Source organism: Gobio gobio (genome assembly GCF_949357685.1).
Source record: "Gobio gobio genome assembly, chromosome: 1".
Taxonomy (NCBI): domain Eukaryota; kingdom Metazoa; phylum Chordata; class Actinopteri; order Cypriniformes; family Gobionidae; genus Gobio; species Gobio gobio.
Window position 1 is genome coordinate 81,379,332 of NC_137097.1, and position 19,700 is coordinate 81,399,031.

General features: G+C 44.5%; 1 protein-coding gene across 1 annotated transcript; it reads left to right on the forward strand.

Annotated features, from left to right (window-relative positions):
- Window positions 1–689: 689 nt before the first annotated feature.
- On the forward strand, window positions 690–17,049 carry LOC307135959 (uncharacterized protein). The gene is made up of 2 exons (XM_079832692.1): window positions 690–776; window positions 15,407–17,049. Exon 2 carries the CDS (start codon window positions 15,412–15,414, stop codon window positions 16,558–16,560), a length of 1,149 nt encoding a protein of 382 aa, XP_079688818.1. The 5' UTR covers window positions 690–776; window positions 15,407–15,411; the 3' UTR covers window positions 16,561–17,049.
- Window positions 17,050–19,700: the final 2,651 nt, after the last annotated feature.

The following is a 19,700-nucleotide window of genomic DNA, read 5'->3' on the forward strand; positions in this document are numbered from 1 at the left end:
ATCTGGAGAGGAAAACAGATGATAAAGGTTATCAGACAAATGGAAAGATTGAATAATGAATGAATGACGTTGAGTGTTTTATGTTGGAAAGTCAATTTGAATGCTCCAATTGTGAAATGTTCAGGTTGCAAGAGAAGTTTGAATTACTCGACACATAAGATAATCCAAACTTGCTTTACACAGAAGTTTGCATCTTTAAGTTTATACCTTAGACGTGAGTGTGTTTTTCTTTTCTTGAAGTGTTTGCTTTGCTAAGCTTGATTATGAAAAAGCCTTGGTCTGTTGACACCAATGAAAAGAGCTTTAAGTGTGAATTTACAGGAGATGTGAAGACATCATCATAATAAATGAAGTGAAAACAGGAACTATTGAGATGAAATAAAGAGTCTTTTCAGCAGCTCTGTTAATATTGATGAGCCTCAGACTATCAACACTCATTCAACAAGACATTCAGGATCATCAGCAGATCATCTCACTTTATTCTGACTGTTTGCTCTTACAAACACATTATTCCAGTCAGGATATATGACAAAAGACTAATAAACTGCTCTACTGAGAGACAATGCTGTGATTTAGGGATAAAACATCAGTAATGTAAAGAAGGCCACCCTCACAAATGGACTCAAATGGAACTCCCCCACCTATGCTCGTGATTTGGACTGCTCCAAAACTTCCCGCGGAGAACCAGAGATCAGAGCGTGAGGATGTAGAGATGTGCTTGTGTTTAGTTATTAACAGTTAAAGTAGTCAGAAGGGACAGACTTTGTGGATTGTGTGTAAGTATCTTCTCTTCATTAGTGATTACTATATTCCTAAGAGACATTAAGGAGCGCTCCCGCGGCATTCCGTCTGAATGTTTACATTAATATGTCGGTTTGCACATTATCTTGTCGCCTATATAGGCTACATTGTCTTAATGCCATATAATCTTCTTGTGTTGTTTATCGGTGAAGTATTTGATGTGCTCTTATATTATATTGTGTAAGTTTGAAACTATGTCTCAGTTTCACAAGTGAGACGCATGCGCAGTTAACATCACGTGCAATAATCCTGCAGTGCCAGAGCATAAACACTGAAGATTGCAATTTTATTGTTTAATCTACATTTTCAGTGTTTTTTTTTTATTATTAATTTTTATACTTATTTGTATAATGTACAATGTAAAGTCAGGCTGTGTCTGTACATTAGTCCCAAGGAGAGACATGTTTGAGTTATATTTGGTACAGGAATATATATAGGTTTCCACTGATGCATACAGTGGCATGCATTTGTTCCATGATGTTTACAATCTATTTTAAGAAAGGGCATATGTTTCTCTACCTTCTAAGGAAATCTCCTTCTAGTGAGCTCCTCTGTTGGGAGTATATAACACCCAAATTTAGTCTACTGCCCCACCGGAGACTAGAGACACATGAGACAGAGACACAAGAGAGGGGGGACAGAGACACACACAAGACGGGGGACAGAGACACAAGACAGGGGGACAGAGACACACACAAGACGTGGGACAGAGACACAAGACGGGGGACAGAGACACAAGACAGGGGGACAGAGACACAAGACAGGGGGACAGAGACACACAAGACGTGGGACAGAGACACAAGACAGGGGGACAGAGACACAAGACAGGGGGACAGAGACACAAGACAGGGGGACAGAGACACACACAAGACAGGGGGACAGAGACACAAGACAGGGGGACAGAGACACAAGACAGGGGGACAGAGACACAAGACAGGGGGACAGAGACACACACAAGACGTGGGACAGAGACACAAGACAGGGGGACAGAAACACAAGACAGGGTGGACAGAGACACAAGACAGGGGGACAGAGACACAAGACGTGGGACAGAGACACAAGACAGGGGGACAGAGACACACACAAGACAGGGGGACAGAGACACACACAAGACAGGGGGACAGAGACACAAGACAGGGGGACAGAGACACAAGACAGGGGGACAGAGACACACACAAGACGTGGGACAGAGACACAAGACGTGGGACAGAGACACAAGACAGGGGGACAGAGACACAAGACAGGGGGACAGAGACACACACAAGACAGGGGGACAGAGACACACACAAGACAGGGGGACAGAGACACAAGACAGGGGGACAGAGACACAAGACAGGGGGACAGAGACACAAGACAGGGGGACAGAGACACACACAAGACGTGGGACAGAGACACAAGACAGGGGGACAGAGACACAAGACAGGGGGACAGAGACACAAGACAGGGGGATAGAGACACAAGACAGGGTGGACAGAGAGACAAGACAGTGGGGACAGAGACACAAGACAGGGTGGACAGAGAGACAAGACAGTGGGGACAGAGACACAAGACAGGGGGGACAGAGACACAAGACAGTAGGGACAGAGACACAAGACAGGGGGGGACAGAGACACAAGACAGGGTGGACAGAGACACAAGACAGGGGGACAGAGACACAAGACAGGGGGACAGAGACACAAGACAGGGGGATAGAGACACAAGACAGGGTGGACAGAGAGACAAGACAGTGGGGACAGAGACACATGACCGGGGGACAGAGACACAAGACAGGGGGACAGAGACACAAGACAGGGGGACAGAGACACAAGACAGGGTGGACAGAGAGACAAGACAGTGGGGACAGAGACACATGACCGGGGGACAGAGACACAAGACAGGGGGACAGAGACACAAGACAGGGTGGATAGAGACACAAGACAGGGTGGACAGAGACACATGACCGGGGGACAGAGACACAAGACAGGGGGACAGAGACACAAGACAGGGGGACAGAGACACAAGACAGGGGGATAGAGACACAAGACAGGGTGGACAGAGAGACAAGACAGTGGGGACAGAGACACAAGACAGGGTGGACAGAGAGACAAGACAGTGGGGACAGAGACACAAGACAGGGGGGACAGAGACACAAGACAGTGGGGACAGAGACACAAGACAGGGGGACAGAGACACAAGACAGGGTGGACAGAGACACAAGACAGGGGGGCAGAGACACAAGACAGGGTGGACAGAGACACAAGACAGGGGGACAGAGACACAAGACAGGGGGGACAGAGACACAAGACAGTGGGGACAGAGACACAAGACAGGGGGACAGAGACACAAGACAGGGTGGACAGAGACACAAGACAGGGGGGCAGAGACACAAGACAGGGTGGACAGAGACACAAGACAGGGGGACAGAGACACACACAAGACAGGGGGACAGAGACACACACAAGACAGGGGGACAGAGACACAAGACAGGGGGACAGAGACACAAGACAGGGGGACAGAGACACAAGACAGGGGGACAGAGACACACACAAGACGTGGGACAGAGACACAAGACAGGGGGACAGAGACACAAGACAGGGGGACAGAGACACAAGACAGGGGGATAGAGACACAAGACAGGGTGGACAGAGAGACAAGACAGTGGGGACAGAGACACAAGACAGGGTGGACAGAGAGACAAGACAGTGGGGACAGAGACACAAGACAGGGGGGACAGAGACACAAGACAGTAGGGACAGAGACACAAGACAGGGGGGGACAGAGACACAAGACAGGGTGGACAGAGACACAAGACAGGGGGACAGAGACACAAGACAGGGGGACAGAGACACAAGACAGGGGGATAGAGACACAAGACAGGGTGGACAGAGAGACAAGACAGTGGGGACAGAGACACATGACCGGGGGACAGAGACACAAGACAGGGGGACAGAGACACAAGACAGGGGGACAGAGACACAAGACAGGGTGGACAGAGAGACAAGACAGTGGGGACAGAGACACATGACCGGGGGACAGAGACACAAGACAGGGGGACAGAGACACAAGACAGGGTGGATAGAGACACAAGACAGGGTGGACAGAGACACATGACCGGGGGACAGAGACACAAGACAGGGGGACAGAGACACAAGACAGGGGGACAGAGACACAAGACAGGGGGATAGAGACACAAGACAGGGTGGACAGAGAGACAAGACAGTGGGGACAGAGACACAAGACAGGGTGGACAGAGAGACAAGACAGTGGGGACAGAGACACAAGACAGGGGGGACAGAGACACAAGACAGTGGGGACAGAGACACAAGACAGGGGGGACAGAGACACAAGACAGGGGGACAGAGACACAAGACAGGGTGGACAGAGACACAAGACAGGGGGGCAGAGACACAAGACAGGGTGGACAGAGACACAAGACAGGGGGACAGAGACACAAGACAGGGTGGACAGAGACACAAGACAGGGGGACAGAGACACAAGACAGGGTGGACAGAGAGACAAGACAGTGGGGACAGAGACACAAGACAGGGTGGAAGGAGACAAGACAGGGGGGGCAGAGACACAAGACAGGGGGGACAGAGACACAAGACGGGGACAGAGATACAAGACAGGGTGGACAGAGAGACAAGACAGGGGGACATAGACACAAGACAGTGGGGACAGAGACACAAGACAGTGGGGACAGAGACACAAGACAGTGGGGACAGAGACACAAGACAGGGGGACAGAGACACAAGACAGTGGGGACAGAGACACAAGACAGGGGGGACAGAGACACAAGACAGGGGGGACAGAGACACAAGAGAGGGGGGACAGAGACACAAGAGAGGGGGGACAGAGAGACAACACAGGGGGGACAGAGACACAAGACAGTGGGGACAGAGACACAAGACAGGGGGGACAGAGACACAAGACAGGGGGACAGAGAGACAAGACAGTGGGGACAGAGACACAAGACAGTGGGGACAGAGACACAAGACAGGGTGGACAGAGAGACAAGACAGGGTGGACAGAGAGACAAGACAGGGGGACATAGACACAAGACAGTGGGGACAGAGACACAAGACAGTGGGGACAGAGACACAAGACAGGGTGGACAGAGAGACAAGACAGTGGGGACAGAGACACAAGACGGGGGGGGCAGAGACAAGACAGGGTGGACAGAGAGACAAGACAGTGGGGACAGAGACACAAGACAGGGGGACAGAGACACAAGACAGTGGGGACAGAGACACAAGACAGTGGGGACAGAGACACAAGACAGTGGGGACAGAGACACAAGAGAGGGGGGACAGAGAGACAAGACAGTGGGGACAGAGACACAAGACAGGGTGGACAGAGAGACAAGACAGTGGGGACAGAGACACAAGACAGTGGGGACAGAAACACAAGACAGGGGGACAGAGACACAAGACAGGGGGACAGAGACACAAGACAGTGGGGACAGAGACACAAGACAGGGGGGACAGAGACACAAGAGAGGGGGGACAGAGAGACAACACAGGGGGGACAGAGACACAAGACAGTGGGGACAGAGACACAAGACAGGGGGACAGAGACACAAGACAGGGGGACAGATACACAAGACAGTGGGGACAGAGACACAAGACAGTGGGGACAGAGACACAAGACAGGGGGGACAGAGACACAAGAGAGGGGGGACAGAGAGACAAGACAGGGGGGACAGAGAGACAAGACAGGGGGGACAGAGAGACAAGACAGTGGGGACAGAGACACAAGACAGTGGGGACAGAGACACAAGACAGTGGGGACAGAGACACAAGACGGGGGACAGAGACACAAGACAGGGGGGACAGAGACACAAGACAGGGGGGACAGAGACACGGTATCCGGTCCAGTGATTCAATCATAACGGGGACAAGGCTGAATAAATTTTCAGATCAACAACATTGATTGAGTTTGTATATTCATCAGGGGCGTAGCCAGCGGGCGGGCCTGCCGCCCACTATGATGACTAGGCCTCTCCAGTTTATTAAACAAATATAATAATATTTGTTAAATAACAGTTGTTTAAATTATTTTAATGTAATTACAAAATTATTATATCTCAAATACTGAAATAAATAAAATGTGTTTTTTTTACAGTCTCTGGTTTTTGCATAATGCTTGATGAGTTTGATTGACAGCTGTGTTAGGCAATTAGGTGTCAGGCTGTCTCATGCGTGTTCATGAAGTGTGTTTACCTATTCAGTCTTAGCCTATAATTTGCAGTTGTGTGATAGATAAACAGCAGCGATGCAAAATTCTATATAAAGGACTTTTAAAAACTTGCATTAAACACGGGAGAGCCCATCCATCAGACCACAAGTAACGGTAAGCTTTTCAATTCCAAGCGTAGGTTCATTCTGGAAACCTAGGAACAGGTCTGTCAGTTGTGATAGTGTAGGGGTAAAGTGCTTGGCACGATGTTTTGACGCAATTCAACCTGCGGTTCGAAACCGCCTTTTGCCGAACTCGCTCACATATCAGATCGTAAAGGCGTTTATTTTCAATAAAAATGAGGAAAATATTAGAAAAGTGGAAATAAAGTGTCTAACGTTTGTTGTAACTGCTGTTCATGTTTTGTATGTGGACAGGTTGTAGCTACAGTTTTGGTTTATGTAGACAGTGACAGTGACACCCAAGCCCCCATTTTTTTTAAGATAGATTCTATTCTTTGGGATTTCCTTCCTTATAATGGCCGTTGCAGTGTTTCCCACAGATAAGAAACCAATTTGTGGTGGTGGGCGGGCAGCGGCGGGCGGGTGGGGATTAGGGTGGGGTATTTGGGGTTGGTGATTGGCAGAAATATCGATTTATTTCTTGATTCAGTATCAATTCATATGTATATAGCCTACTGTACATATAAGGAAAAATAAGTTTGCCTTTTTATCACTATTTCAAACTATAGACAAACATTTAAAGAAATCTATTGTTTGATCATGTCTAAATGTATTCAAATACAAAACCTAAAAATAAGTAAGCAGTTATGATCTGCAATACTTTGAGCAACTAGACTAGATACATGTATATGGATTAAAGAGCCATACAGACACCTATAGTGGGTAAACCATGGCATTACAAATGAAATTAATTATTTTTCCAGACACATAATGACTCTAATTTGCATTGGATTTCTCCATTTTAACATTAATTACTACACTAATTGTAATATAAATAAAAATATATATATTAGAAGTATTTATTTTTATTTAATTCATTAAATGGTCATTAATGGACCATAATTATTGCACAAATAATAGGCCTATTTAGTACCAAAAGATCTCCTCAAAATATTCAATAAATATTATTAAACTAAAATATAGAACATTTATTTAATTGAAAAATAGTTAAGGTGTTTGGTCACATTTGACCACCAATGAGTACAAGTGTAACCAATAAGTGAGGAATACCTGAGGGCTAAATACAAGAAAAACATTAACATTAATGTCAAGATGTTGGATCTCCATCACTCTCCATAATAAAATTATACTGTAAATGTGGTTGACGTAATAAGCAATGCACACTATGCTGTACTGTTTACCAAAACTTGCTGCAAATATCTGAATAGTGAAACTGTCGTCTATCCATTCAAATGTATTGACCCAGCGCTAGAAGTATAGAGAGCTCCGTGAACCATGTGACCGTGCGCGCCGTACCTCCGGGAGATGAGTGCATGTCGCCTCTGGCTTTAACTGTTATGCCACATTAGCGCCAAAACGCTATTTATTGTTTGAATTCCGTATTAAAACTTTTAAAAAAATGTAAAAGCTTAGATTTTGCTTCATGACAAAAGCAGGATTGGCGTTTGAGAGCGAGAGACGCACGTGAGTGACATAGAGACGGAGGGAGAGCAGGGAAAGAAAGTGCAGCTGAACGAATACACTGCGTGTTTTAAATAGGGTAAAAAAAAAAATTTTAAAAGAAGAACGACACGCAATATGTGGCGGCCGTGTTGATTCTGTGGCGCACCGCGACGAATTAATCTATGTGTGGGAAACACTGGTGGCGCACCGCCACGAATTAGTCTATGTGTGGGAAACACTGCGTTGTCAATAGCAACGCATATATAATAATAATTTGGTGTAAATATAATCTCTAATATTATCTCTGGAAATATATTCTCAAGCAATATTCTCATCAGTGTTCTATCAGCTATGACACATTTAAATCTAGCATATTTTGTGTATGAGCCCAAACAGTATACTACTAGTGAAATAATGCATATCCATATTTTCATATGATTTGACAGTTTATTTGATTAAATATCAAAAGTTGTGCATCATACCTGACACCTAGATGAACACTTTACAGTCAGTTTTATGACTGTAATGGTGCGTTCACACCGGACGCGATTCACGTGAGTGATTTACATGTTAAGTTAATGCAGAGACACAAAATGGCATTCTGCGGCGCGATCCGCGCGAATGAGGCGGCGTGAATTATGCGAATTGAGCGTTTTGAATTTTTCAAGTTGAAAAATCTGAACTTTGCCGAATATTCGCGCCACGTTAACCAATCAGGAGCTTGCTCTAGTAGTGACAACAATGAGGAGAAAATCTGTATATTAATATCTGGTTCAGACAATATGATTATCACTGTGATAACATTAAATGACATGAAACACAACCCAGTCTCTTTTTGTTAAATGCAAGTTTATGTATGATCAATAATACAAAAGTATAAGTAAAAGGTATAATAAGCTACACATGAAATAAAGCAAACAATTCACTCACACATTCAAAGTCAGTGCTAGTAGGCTAACGTTACAACTGTAACGTACAGTTATAGTCTAAAATTAAAAAAGTAATGAAACTTCACTTTGCCCTCAGCCTAAACGATTTCCCAGGGAACAAATTATAGATCCATGAGACCAAAGATCGGCCGTTACAAGACGAATTATAGCTCGAGACACACCACAGAGACATCAGAGCCAGCGGCAGAAGGACTGGCTGAGGAAAGGTTGCCCCGCTGCTGATGTAGTACCCTAACCACCTGATTAGGGGAGATATAAAGTCAATAAAAGACACAGGAACACGGCTGCTGCAATATCTTCTGAGTCTCTGTATTGTCTGAAATTAATGCAAATATTTCTGCATTCTCATATATCAATGAAAAGTATAACAACATATCTCTTTTAGAGAAAAACAATATACAGACAAATAAAATATAGAATTACTCACATATAGCTTCTCAACAGATACAGTCTCCATCAATTAAACAAATAATTTCAATAGAAACTTGAATTACAATGCATATTAATAATACGTACTGCTTATTACATACAATATTCACATATGATACTCTACATTTTAAACATATGTGCCGTTTACCATATCTTCAACTCTTTTAAACTTCTTAAATTAACTCAGGAATTATAGCATATCAGCAAAACTAATCTCTTTACACACCATTAGCATGAACACATATTACACTTTCTCTTCTGAACCAACAGATTCCTTTTTTTTTAAGCACTGTCACCTGTAACTTAACTGTTAAATTAGTTCTCAAAAACACCAATGTGGTATTAATTCACTCCGTTTTCACATTTATATGACCGCATGGTCTCTGCCATTAATTTAACATTCGCCAGTTGTACATGTGATACACACGCGGGAAACTTGAACCGAACTTTTAGACACATATATATATATACAATGAATACACTTCAAACAATGACACTTGCCATTTTTCACAGCCTTGACTTATATAAAGTGTATTTTTACTACAATTTGCTAATATCATACCTGATTAGGGGAGATATAAAGTCAATAAAAGACACAGGAACACGGCTGCTGCAATATCTTCTGAGTCTCTGTATTGTCTGAGCAGCGCGCCCCTCCCCCAGCAGGTGAAAGTCCCAAGACAAAAATAATCAAATGATCGATCATCCATAGTAAGCAAGGAATACCAATCGCCATCATCCAAAATCATACACTGTGCATTAATGACATTCAGTTTATTTTTCAATGACGACATATTCTGATGACACTAATTATTATTAGTTTTATATATTTTTATAACCACCACACTGATCCGCTGGAGCTCACAACTCCGAAAACGCCAGATAAAATGTTCAAATAGGCACTCTTTATATAAATAAACCACAGATTTGAGCTTTAAACAACTACATTATCGACTGAAAAAGTCTTAAAACTACGTTTTGTCACACATTAACAGTAGATTTTAACAAAAAAAGACATGTAAACAGCCCATGTCAACCATTTCTCAACGAGACGAGCCGCTGACAGAAGCCCCGCCCATGACGCGAATTCGCGTCTGTTGTGCAGTGAATGTCACACGCGATTCACGCGAATCGCATCCGGTGTGAACGCCACAAGTCATTCTCTTCAAATGCTATTGAACTTAGAAACGTGTATAACGTTACCAACATTGTATGTAACTTTAGAGACGGTCCCTAAATTCGCCAACTTTATGCCAGTCATATCAGATGCACTGTGGTTCTGCTGTGTTTGTTTGAAACTATTTTCGCTGCTGAAATAGAACAAAAACAGTCAACCACTGTATGATGAGTGAATCTCCTGCGTACATCGCCCGTTTATCTCTGCTTTGAGAGATTTCAGTGAGTGAGAGCGCACTCTGAACAAAACTCCGGCTAATCTGAACGCCTCTGATTATGAGACATTGCATTCATAAACTCAATAGAAACACGTGTGATTGGTTATAATGCGCAACGCAAACAGATGGCTTTTGAGAAGACTATAAGTTCAACCGCCAAAGTGGCTAGTGTGCAGCCGAAATATACCCGCAAAAGGCGGTTGTTAATGTTAGGCCCTGATTATTATCCCTTAATGTCGCCCTAGTCTTGTCTGAATTTGTTTGTTCGCTTCACGTTATTATTTCCCAGACGTAGTTTTGATATTGAGGTCAAAGTCCGCTTGCCTTGCGTTCGTAGTTTTGAAGAGTTTCCCCCTATTACAGCGACTTTCTTCTATTCTTTAACTAATATTTAACTTATATTATTTAGCCTACATTTCAATTATTTACAGATATTTATTTAAATGTTTTAAAGGCTGTAGTAGGCTATGTTGTTTCACTGACGGAAGTAGGCCTACTAAAATAAACACGCATGTTTGAGCCTTATATTTTTTATTTTCAAAATGTAGGCTATTTAATTGAGGTATATATACACACACCTCAATCTCAATTAAATAGCCTACATTTTAAAAATATAAACTATTAATATATTTAACGAATATATAACGAATTTATATATATAAATAGGCGTGCATGCGTGTGTAGCCACCACCCCCAACCACCGCGCCACTGCACAGCTACACTGCAGTGTTATATTTCGTTCTCCCTTCTCTTTCTTTAATATGAAATGCTGTTTGAATTTCCAAGATAGAAACGCATTCTTGCCCTGGATCTGTTGTTCTGGCTCCATCTCTACCTCTAGCTCCTGCTGCTCCTCTTCCGACTCCATTATGACTGATCACGCAAACCGTGAATTTTTTCGTTTTCATTTTGGGGCTTCTGAGAAATGCATTGAGTTGCCTTAATTTATTTAGAAAGTAAATAAACTTATGAAACAGAGAAGTATCGTTAATGTTATCCATTGATTTCAACAATGTAACTGTATTCTAAATATCAACTATTTAAATTGTAACTGTAACGAAATACAGTTACTCATAATATGTATTCTGAATACGTAATGCCGGTATTCCGTTACTGCCCAACACTGAACACGACCTATTAAAGCACTAAGACATGGGAACAGTATAGCTAACATTCACATTTAAATATTTATCGAAAGTCATATCGTCATCGCAATATTAAACAATGTTATCGCACATCGCAGCTTTTCCTCATATCGTGCAGCCCTAGATATCAATAAAAAATGCATTCGATAAAGCTTTCGATAAATTTGTTTTCTTCGTCGGAAGAAACCAGAAGTTGCGAAGCAAGTTTGGTTGCATGAACAAAGGCACTCGCTCTCTGGTAACCAAGCAACGTAGGGAGTGACAGGCTAACAGCCAATCAGATAACTATCATTTTGGTTGCGCCATATCGTTGTCTCGTGGTGGATTCATTCCTCAGTAAACAGAACCGGCGTGGAGTGATAAGTGGAAAATGAGTGCCACAGCGAGTGAGGAAATTGTTGATAAAACAGGAAAACAAGTCAGCTCGCCAGTATGGCAGTTTTTTGGATTTTATAAGCCTGACCGTAGTCAGAGCAATGTCGTCTGCAAATTATGCAAGACTGTCTTATTTATACTTCTGTCTGACTCAGCAGCACGAGCCTCCGCTGACAGCGCGCGCGCCTCGTTCGTTTGGGGAGGTGTTTATACTCGACACGCTCACCATTATGCTATTCACGCTATTCTTTTTTTTTTAATTTTTTTTTTATTGATGCTCAAAACAATACACGTTGTAACGAAAGAAACAACAGAATACGGACAAAACAAAACCAATTACATTACAAAGTTGCATCAAGCTGCAATGGCTCAGCCCAAAAAAAGGAGAGAGAGAAAAAACCCCCCCAAAAAACAAAAGGAGACAGAGAACAAAAGAAAAACCAAGGGAAAGAGAATAGAAATAGAGTTGCAGTAGAAGTAGTAATCATAATAGTAACAATAGTTATAACAACAATAGTAATAGTACCAGTAGTAGTGGTATATTCATGATAATATTATGCTGCGTTCACACCAAACACAAATTGAGCGTCAAAATCGCGTCTACCGCGTCTAGTTTCACGCGCGAACATTTTGAATGCATTCGCGCGTCAGCAGAGAATTGGACGCGCGTAGAAATCGAGCGCTGGAAGCGAAATTGACGCGCCTTCAAGGCACTCCAGGAGAAATATGTCATAAAACGCAACTCTGCCTCTTTTCATTTTCATTAAAAATATATATTAAGCATTAATAGCCACACAAATGTGGTCCAGACAACTGCATGTATGTTTAAATATCCTTAAAATATAAAGTTATGAAACTTCTCTTTGCCCTCAGTCAAAACGATTTGGCAGACAACAAATTATAGATTCATGAGAGCAAAGGTCGGCCGTTAGATCTACACAAAACGAACCACTACAGGACATCAGAGCCAGCGGCAGACGCCAGAAGGACTAGCCGAGGAATGCCTGCTCTCGCCGGTGTTATGAGCAGTGATTGCCCGTGATCGCCTGGATCTCACAACTCCAAAAACACAAGATTATTTTTTTTAAATAGGCGCTCTCTTTATAAATAAACCACAGATTTGAGCTTTAAACAACTACATTCCCACCTGAAAAAGTCTTAAAACTACATTTTGTGACACAATAGTACTATTTTTAATTTATGCAGGGTTTCTCATACACGTCACTTTACCACGTGACAGCAGCAAGCAGGCTCCTGATTGGTTAACGCGGCGCGAATTGACGCCAAAGTAAAAAAATTTCAACTCGGGCGTCAGACGCGAATTCGCTTCAAACGCGTGAATGCACAAAAGCACCATTCGCGTGTAACGCGCGTATCGCGCAAGACGCTCAATGGCACGAACTGGACGCGCGAATGAGGCGGATTCGCGTCCTTCGCGCCGCGCGTAACGCGCCTTCCGCGCCGCGAGACCTCCAGACGCGCGTCAACGCGCCTTTCCATTGACTTAACATTGAAATCACTCACGCCTGACGCTCAATTCGCGTTTGGTGTGAACGCAGCATTAGTAATAGTAGTGGTAACATTTCTAATGTATAATAACAATAATGGTATTAATAATAATAATAGTAGTAATAGTATTAGTAGTAGTAATAATAATATTCATGATAATAAGAGTGATTGTGGTAGAAACATTTGTGATGTATAATAATAATAATAATAATAGTATTAAAATTAGTAATAATAATAATAGTAGTAGTGGTAGCATTAGTAATTTATAATAATAGTAATAGTAACAATAATAATAATTATACATTTAGACTAGTCAAAAAGATTGATGTGGATACTATTCTCTAGGTCTGGGCGCCCTTCCACGACCACCAGTGACGCTCAACCCCAAAAATTAACCCTCTGTGCTTTGTTGAGTCATAACAGGCACCTCCAGACCAAGCTCGCTTAGTTTGGTTGTGACTCGTAGGAATAGAAGGTTTATTTATTTATTTATTTATTTTTATGTGGCTTGGACCATGGTGTGCACCAGTTAGCTCCCCAGCCAGAGACACCATATCCAACTCAGATATTAGTCAAACAGTATAGTATTATTAGTCAAACAGTATATGCTATATATGCTGTTGTGCTATTTTTGACTTTGGCTGAATCCGAAATCGCCCCTATTTAAGGGTATAGGGGGCAATATCGGATTCAGCCTTTGAAACAACATGTTACACAGGTAATGTTACTCTGCATCAGTGACTTATGACAAAGCATCTAAACGGTAACCGTTACAAAGAAATAACGGAGGCACTGCACCTTAATGTTAAGAGATAATTGTTAAGTGTTCATTGTGATTTTAGACTTTTAATTATTTTGAGTGTTTTCCATGGTTGTGTTGACATTTCTGCCTTTATAACTGAGGGGATTATAATCAGAGGAAGATTACGTTTAAAATAAAAATGTTTAAATGTAAAATATTTTTCTCCTGGTCCTTATTTTAAATAGGTCATAAAAATATCAATAATTATCGATTTCGACCGATATGAAACACTTATATCGTGATACAGTTTTCAGCCATATCGCCCAGCCCTATTCAGAATTCACTGTTGACTTATTTTGTCATTCTCCACAATATCCAAAATAACTATTTTGATACATCTGGACCACATCTCAATCCCTTCATTCTATACTTCAGCATCAGAATGATTTAATCAGATTCTGTTGCATTTCTCTTTTTGCTGCTAAGCACTGAGGTGCTCGTCGATCCTTCCTATATGTACTATGATATTCTTATCAACTGAAGCAAACAGCATGCTATTAAGCCACTAGTTGAATCTTCTCGTTGGTCCCCCTAAGGAACTCTTCTGCCTCTGCCAATGTTATGATGCCAAGGTTATGAACCAGCATACCTTGAGTAAGCAAGGTTTGGGTTAATCAACCGAGAGTTAAAGGTATATATGGGGATATGTTAACCATGCTTTCTGGAATACCCCCATGGTGAAGAACTGCCTCCAAACTAGCCAAGTGAGTCCTTGCAGCCCAGACTTGAATCCAATAGAAAATCTGTGGGGCAAACTGAAGACCAGAGTCCATGTCAGGAGACCAACAAAGCTTGAGAGAACTGCTAAGGAGGAATGGGCTGCGACTCAGGAGACATGCCTGAAACTTGTTGAGAACTACAACAAATGACTAAAGGCTGTTATCAAGCAAAAGAGATACACTATTGAATATTAACATCAGAGGGCTAATAATTATATGCGGTAGACTTTTTTTATTCTTTGTTATACATTTGTTTCTATTTGTATTACAAAAACTCCTGGTTTCTTAAATAAAGTATTATGTTTAGAAATGCTGTGTTGAAAGAAATCTTTGCTCCATAAAACAACACTTGGGACTTATTTAAAAAAATTATGAAACATTTCATAGGGGGCTAATCATTTTGTCTTTCACTGTATGTCCTTTCACAAAAATTAGAATTTTGATACTAAAAGTTAAATTAATTATTTCCCTCATTTCAGACGTGATGGAAGAGAGCAAGGAGAGTGAAGAACTGAGTGAAGTGGAGGAGGAACATCATGTCAAACCTGGAGAAAAACCTTTGAGTCCCTCAAAGACTAAAAAGACATTTATAAAGAAAACAAGAGCCAAGAAATCTACAACCTGCACTCAGTGTGGAAAGAGTCTCTCAACCAAACAATGTCTTGTTATCCATATGAGAGTTCACACTGGAGAGAAGCCGTACTCATGTGATCAGTGCGGGAAGAGTTTCTCACAGTCAGTAAACCTTAAAGGACACATGAGGATCCACACTGGAGAGAAGCCGTTCAAGTGTGGTCAGTGTGGGAAGAGTTTCTCACAAACATCAGTTCTTAAAGGACACATGAGGATCCACACCGGAGAGAAGCCGTTCTCGTGTGGTCAGTGTGGGAAGAGTTTCACAAGGAAACGTAATCTTGAGCGGCACATGAGGATTCACACTGGAGAGAAGCCATACTCATGTGATCAGTGCGGGAAGAATTTCACACAGTCAGTAAACCTTAAAGAACACATGAGGATCCACACCGTAGAGAAGCCGGTCAAGTGTGGTCAGTGTGGGAAGAGTTTCTCACAAACATCAGTTGTTAAAAAACACATGAGGATCCACACCGGAGAGAAGCCGTTCTCGTGTGATCAGTGTGGGAAGAGTTTCTCAAGGAAAGATAGTCTAGAGATTCACATGAGGATCCACACTGGAGAGAAGCCATTCACATGTGACCAGTGTGGGAAGAGATGTACAAAATTATCAAACCTTCATATTCACATGAGGATCCACATGGGAGAAAAACCTTTCAAGTGTGATCAGTGTGGAAAAACGTTTCATTGTCCATCAAAACTGAAGACACACCTGACAGTTCATACGAAGGAGAAGCCACATTCATGTTCTGTGTGTGGAAAGAGTTTCTCACTGATGCAATATTTACATAGACATGAGAAAACACACACTGGTGTGAGAGAGTACATGTGCTTTGAGTGTGAGAAGACTTTTACTACAGCAGGAAGTTTAAAACTGCACCAGAGGATTCACACTGGAGAAAAACCTTACAAGTGTTCACACTGTGACCAGAGATTCAGTCAGTCAGGAAATCTGAAAAAACACGAGAGGATCCACAGCAGAGAGAAGCCACATGTGTGATATGGGGCGTTTCCTCTGAGGAGGCAAGGGAGGCAGTGCCTCCTCAAAACCAAACAAAAACTGGATTACAAAATAATCCATATTACAATAATAAAACAAAGCAAATATTAATAAAATTGACTAATAAAAGAGTAAAAGTCACTGTTTTTTATAAAGTAATACTGTCCAGCAGCGACACGCAGGTAAAGTTACAGAAGGAGACGTGCTTCCTCTCTCTGCATTGACTTAAAGCAGATTCCCTAATGCGTGAAGTCGTGATATGATTGGATATGATTGTTATAATTGGAGATGATGGTCCAGTGGGTTAAACCACTGAACTGATATGCAGAAGGTTGCTGGTCACCACCAGTGTGTCCTTGAGCAAGGCACTCTACTCCACGTTGCTCCCGGGGGATTGTCCCTGTAATAAGTGCAGTGTAAGTCGCTTTGGATAAAAGCGTCTGCCAAAAGCATAAATGTAAAATGTAAATAAATGTAAACGTACAATTGAATATGATGTTTTGTGCAATTAATCCCGCTGCTTGTTTTCGTGTGCGTTTACTGATCGGCCTGAAGATAATGATGCTGATAATGAGACTAATTAAAGTAAACAACTCTGCCACTTATAGACCGTTGTGGCAGAGGGGGCGTGGTTCAGCGAGGTTTGCAGCAGGAGAGAAAGGCGGGAGACGAGCGGTAAGTGAGTGGGTTAGACACAAACCACCTACACCTGTCTCTCATTCCAGTAATGGGCGCGGGGAGAGTATAAGAGCCATGGAGAAACGGAGGACGGGAAGAGAGAGGAGGAACTACTGACGTGCATTGAGTTCCCGGATGGACGCAACCCGGAAGTGTTGACGACGGATGTTATGAGTTGACAACGAATGTTATGAGTTAAAAGTGCACTCTAGTGCGAACACGAAACGACCTTGAGTTTATTAATAAAAACGTCAGTAGTTCAGCCGACCCCTGTGTCCTCTTCCTTGCCTTCCTTACCCGAACCTCTACACTGGTGCCGAAACCCGGGAGGAAGAAGGACCCACGCCGCCGCCATGCAGGCACAACCGTCCTCTTCGCCATTTGCGGATGTCATCACGTCCCTCGCGGTCCTACATCGCGAACAACATCAAGCCCTGCTGGACCTGCGTGCGGATCAAGAACGCCGCTTCCAGGCGATCATCCAAGCCCAGCAGGAGGACCGCGAGACGTTCCGGAGCTGGACGGAGGTTCGCGACGGAGCCACCGAGCAGTCCACCGTCCCGCTGACTGTCCCGCTGCACAAGATGGGACCGCAAGATGACCCGGAGGTCTTCCTGGAACTGTTCCAAAGATCCGCGGAAGCCGGCCGGTGGCCCCGTGAGCAATGGCCGATGCGCCTAATTCCGTTATTGTCTGGAGAAGCTCAGGTGGCTGCCCACCAACTTCCCGTCGCGAACCTCCTCGTTTTCGACGATCTGAAGCGGGCCATTGTCCAGCGGGTCGGCCGCTCGCCCGAACAACACCGCCAGCACTTCCGGTCTCTGGACAGGGGCGATGCGAGCCGGCCCTTCGCGTTGGCCCAACAGCTCCGGGACTCGTGCCGCAAATGGCTCCGGGCCGAGGAAAGCGACGTGGACCAAGTTATCGATCTGGTGGTACTCGAACAGTTCATCGCTCGGCTGCCCAAGAAGACGGCCGAATGGGTTCAGTGCCACCGACCCACGTCGCTGGACTCGGCCATCGATCTGGCGGAGGACCACATGGTGGCGTGCCCAGGGGTCGGCGACATTACCATCACTAACTCTCTCCCTCTCTCTCTTCCCTCCCCCTCTCTCTCTCGCCCTGTCCCTCTGCCTAGGTCGAGACCACCAGTACCTCCTCGGGCCCCGCCCCGGAGCCGGGGACAAGGTTACTTCGGGTCCTCCAGGTTCCCGCCTAGGGGGGCGGGGCCTACGACGGGCGGAGGCGACAGTCCTTCCGTTGCTCCGCTCTCTCCGCGCCCAGTCTCCAGCCCACTCCCCGCCACCGGAGCGGCGGGTAGGTCTGGGCTGGCCTGTTGGCGTTGCGGCGACCCGGACCATTTTATCGATCGGTGCCCGGTGATGGAGGTGGGGCTGATGGTCCGGGTCCCGGACGGTCCCCAGGTCACCCCCGGTCAGGCGGGCGAGTACCAAATACCTGTGAGTATCGAGGGGGGTACTTATCAGGCCTTGGTGGATTCAGGTTGCAACCAAACCTCCATCCATCAAAGCCTGATTCAATCGGGGGCATTGGATACAAGCCGCGTGGTTAAGGTGCGGTGTGTGCACGGGGATGTGGTGGAATATCCGGTGGTCCCAATCTCTATTCAGTTTCGGGGGAAAAAGCATAGAGTTGAGGTGGCGGTTAGTCCCCACCTCCGGCATCCACTAATTTTGGGGACGAATTGGCCCGCTTTTCCGGTTTTATTGGGGGCTTTAAGGGTGGATGCTTCTTGGGGAAAAAAGGCACGGGAGGAGGGGGCGCGAGTCCAGCTGGGTGAGACTGAGCCAGGACCCAGGGCTGCTGCCTCAGAGGAACCGACCGGGATCGAGAGACTAATTCTCTCGGACCGGGATGACTTTCCTCTGGAGCAGTCCCAGGATGAGACGCTAAAACACGCATTTCAGCAGGTCCGTTCCATCGATGGCCAGGCTCTCCCACCCGCTCGCCCGCTCTCCTATCCGTATTTTGCCATTATAAAAGATCGGTTGTATCGAGTGACCCAAGACGCTCAGACAAAAATAGATACGACCCAATTATTAGTTCCGAAGAGCCGCAGGGAAATGCTTTTCCACGCGGCTCATACGAATCCTATGGCGGGACATTTGGGACAGGCGGCTACACTGAATCGTCTCATGACCCGATTTTTCTGGCCAGGCATTCATGACAATGTGCGCAGGTGGTGCGCGGCGTGTCCGGAATGTCAGTTAGTGAATCCCCTGGCCGCCCCAAAAGCGCCTTTGCGCCCCCTTCCATTAATGCAGGTCCCCTTCGAGAGAATTGCGATGGACCTCATCGGGCCATTAGAGCGATCCGCACGAGGACACCGCTTTGCATTAGTCATAGTGGACTATGCAACGCGGTATCCGGAGGCAATAGCCCTCCGCACCATTTCAGCGAAGAGTGTTGCGGACGCGCTATTCCGTCTTATCTCCCGGGTG

What these genes read in the sequence shown, in the direction of transcription:
- LOC307135959 (XM_079832692.1), top strand. Translation starts at nt 15,412, where the DNA reads ATGGAAGAGAGCAAGGAGAGTGAAGAACTGAGTGAAGTGGAGGAGGAA.